The 1,015-nt window shown below is 27.5% G+C and overlaps 1 protein-coding gene across 1 annotated transcript in view; it reads left to right on the plus strand.

The window, feature by feature from the left end:
* LOC112515522 (patatin-like protein 1) overlaps positions 1-197 on the plus strand; it is a 3,897-nt gene extending 3,700 nt beyond the window's left edge. The window contains exons 6-7 of the mRNA XM_025122396.1: positions 1-41; positions 125-197. The exon at positions 1-41 is cut by the window's left edge and continues 135 nt beyond it. Coding sequence (XP_024978164.1) covers positions 1-41; positions 125-197 — 114 coding nt within the window. The remainder of the gene's footprint in view (positions 42-124) is intronic.
* The last annotated feature ends 818 nt before the right edge of the window (positions 198-1,015 follow it).

A 1,015-nucleotide genomic window follows, 5' to 3' on the forward strand; every position in this document is an offset into this window, starting at 1 on the left:
CCCGTCCCAAATGGTGGTAAGAACCGTGAAATATTGAAAAGGTACAACTCTGTTATCAAATCACACTTGATAAGTATCAGATTTTAATAACTTACCACTTATCAGTATTTGTTCTTAAATGCAGGTTTGCCAAACAACTCTCAGACGAACGAAAACTGAGGGGGACAAATAATATCAATGGCGAAGTCGTTGAGTGAAATTTATTAAAAGTTTGGAAAGCTTGTAAAAAATATCTGATCGTAGAATGTATTATTGTTATTTATTTTCATATATTCAAATTAATATTGTTTTATTTATATTTACCAATGTAAATATAGGTTTTATTTATTAAATTAAAGTGTTTTATTATTATTTTAAAGCCGAATAAAACTCATTAATGCCCAATTCATCTATTAAAGTCTACTAAAACCCATTAAAACCGAATAAAGCCTAGATCCATTACAGCTAACTAAAACTCATTAAAGCCTAAACAATACACATGTATTATCTATACATTCACATATACATATACATTTAAACATATATACAATATATATACATCATCCAACATATGTATCTTCAACAATATCTACATAAATTCAATCGTGGTTACCTTCCAACGCACACATATATACACATGTATACATATGTATATAACATGGGTCGACAGAGTATATATACATATAACACATAGACATGTATATATATGACGCATACACATGTGTACATATAACACACATTATCTATACATTCACATATACACGTACATTTAAATATATATATATATATATATATACATGTATACATCATCCGATACATGTATATTCAACAATATAAACATAGATCTAATTATCGCGGTTAGCAACCAACACACACACACACACACACACACACACATATATATATATATATATATATATATAACACATACACATGTGTACATATAACACATAAAAAAAATGAGAAAATAGGCTAATCTCTCGTAAATCTCTAATTAAGGATAAAACAAGATCCATTTTTTAGTCCCCCTAAATTA

The sequence above is a fragment of the Cynara cardunculus genome (genome assembly GCF_001531365.2).
Source record: "Cynara cardunculus var. scolymus isolate 2C chromosome LG 7, CcrdV1, whole genome shotgun sequence".
Classification (NCBI taxonomy): Eukaryota; Viridiplantae; Streptophyta; class Magnoliopsida; order Asterales; family Asteraceae; genus Cynara; species Cynara cardunculus.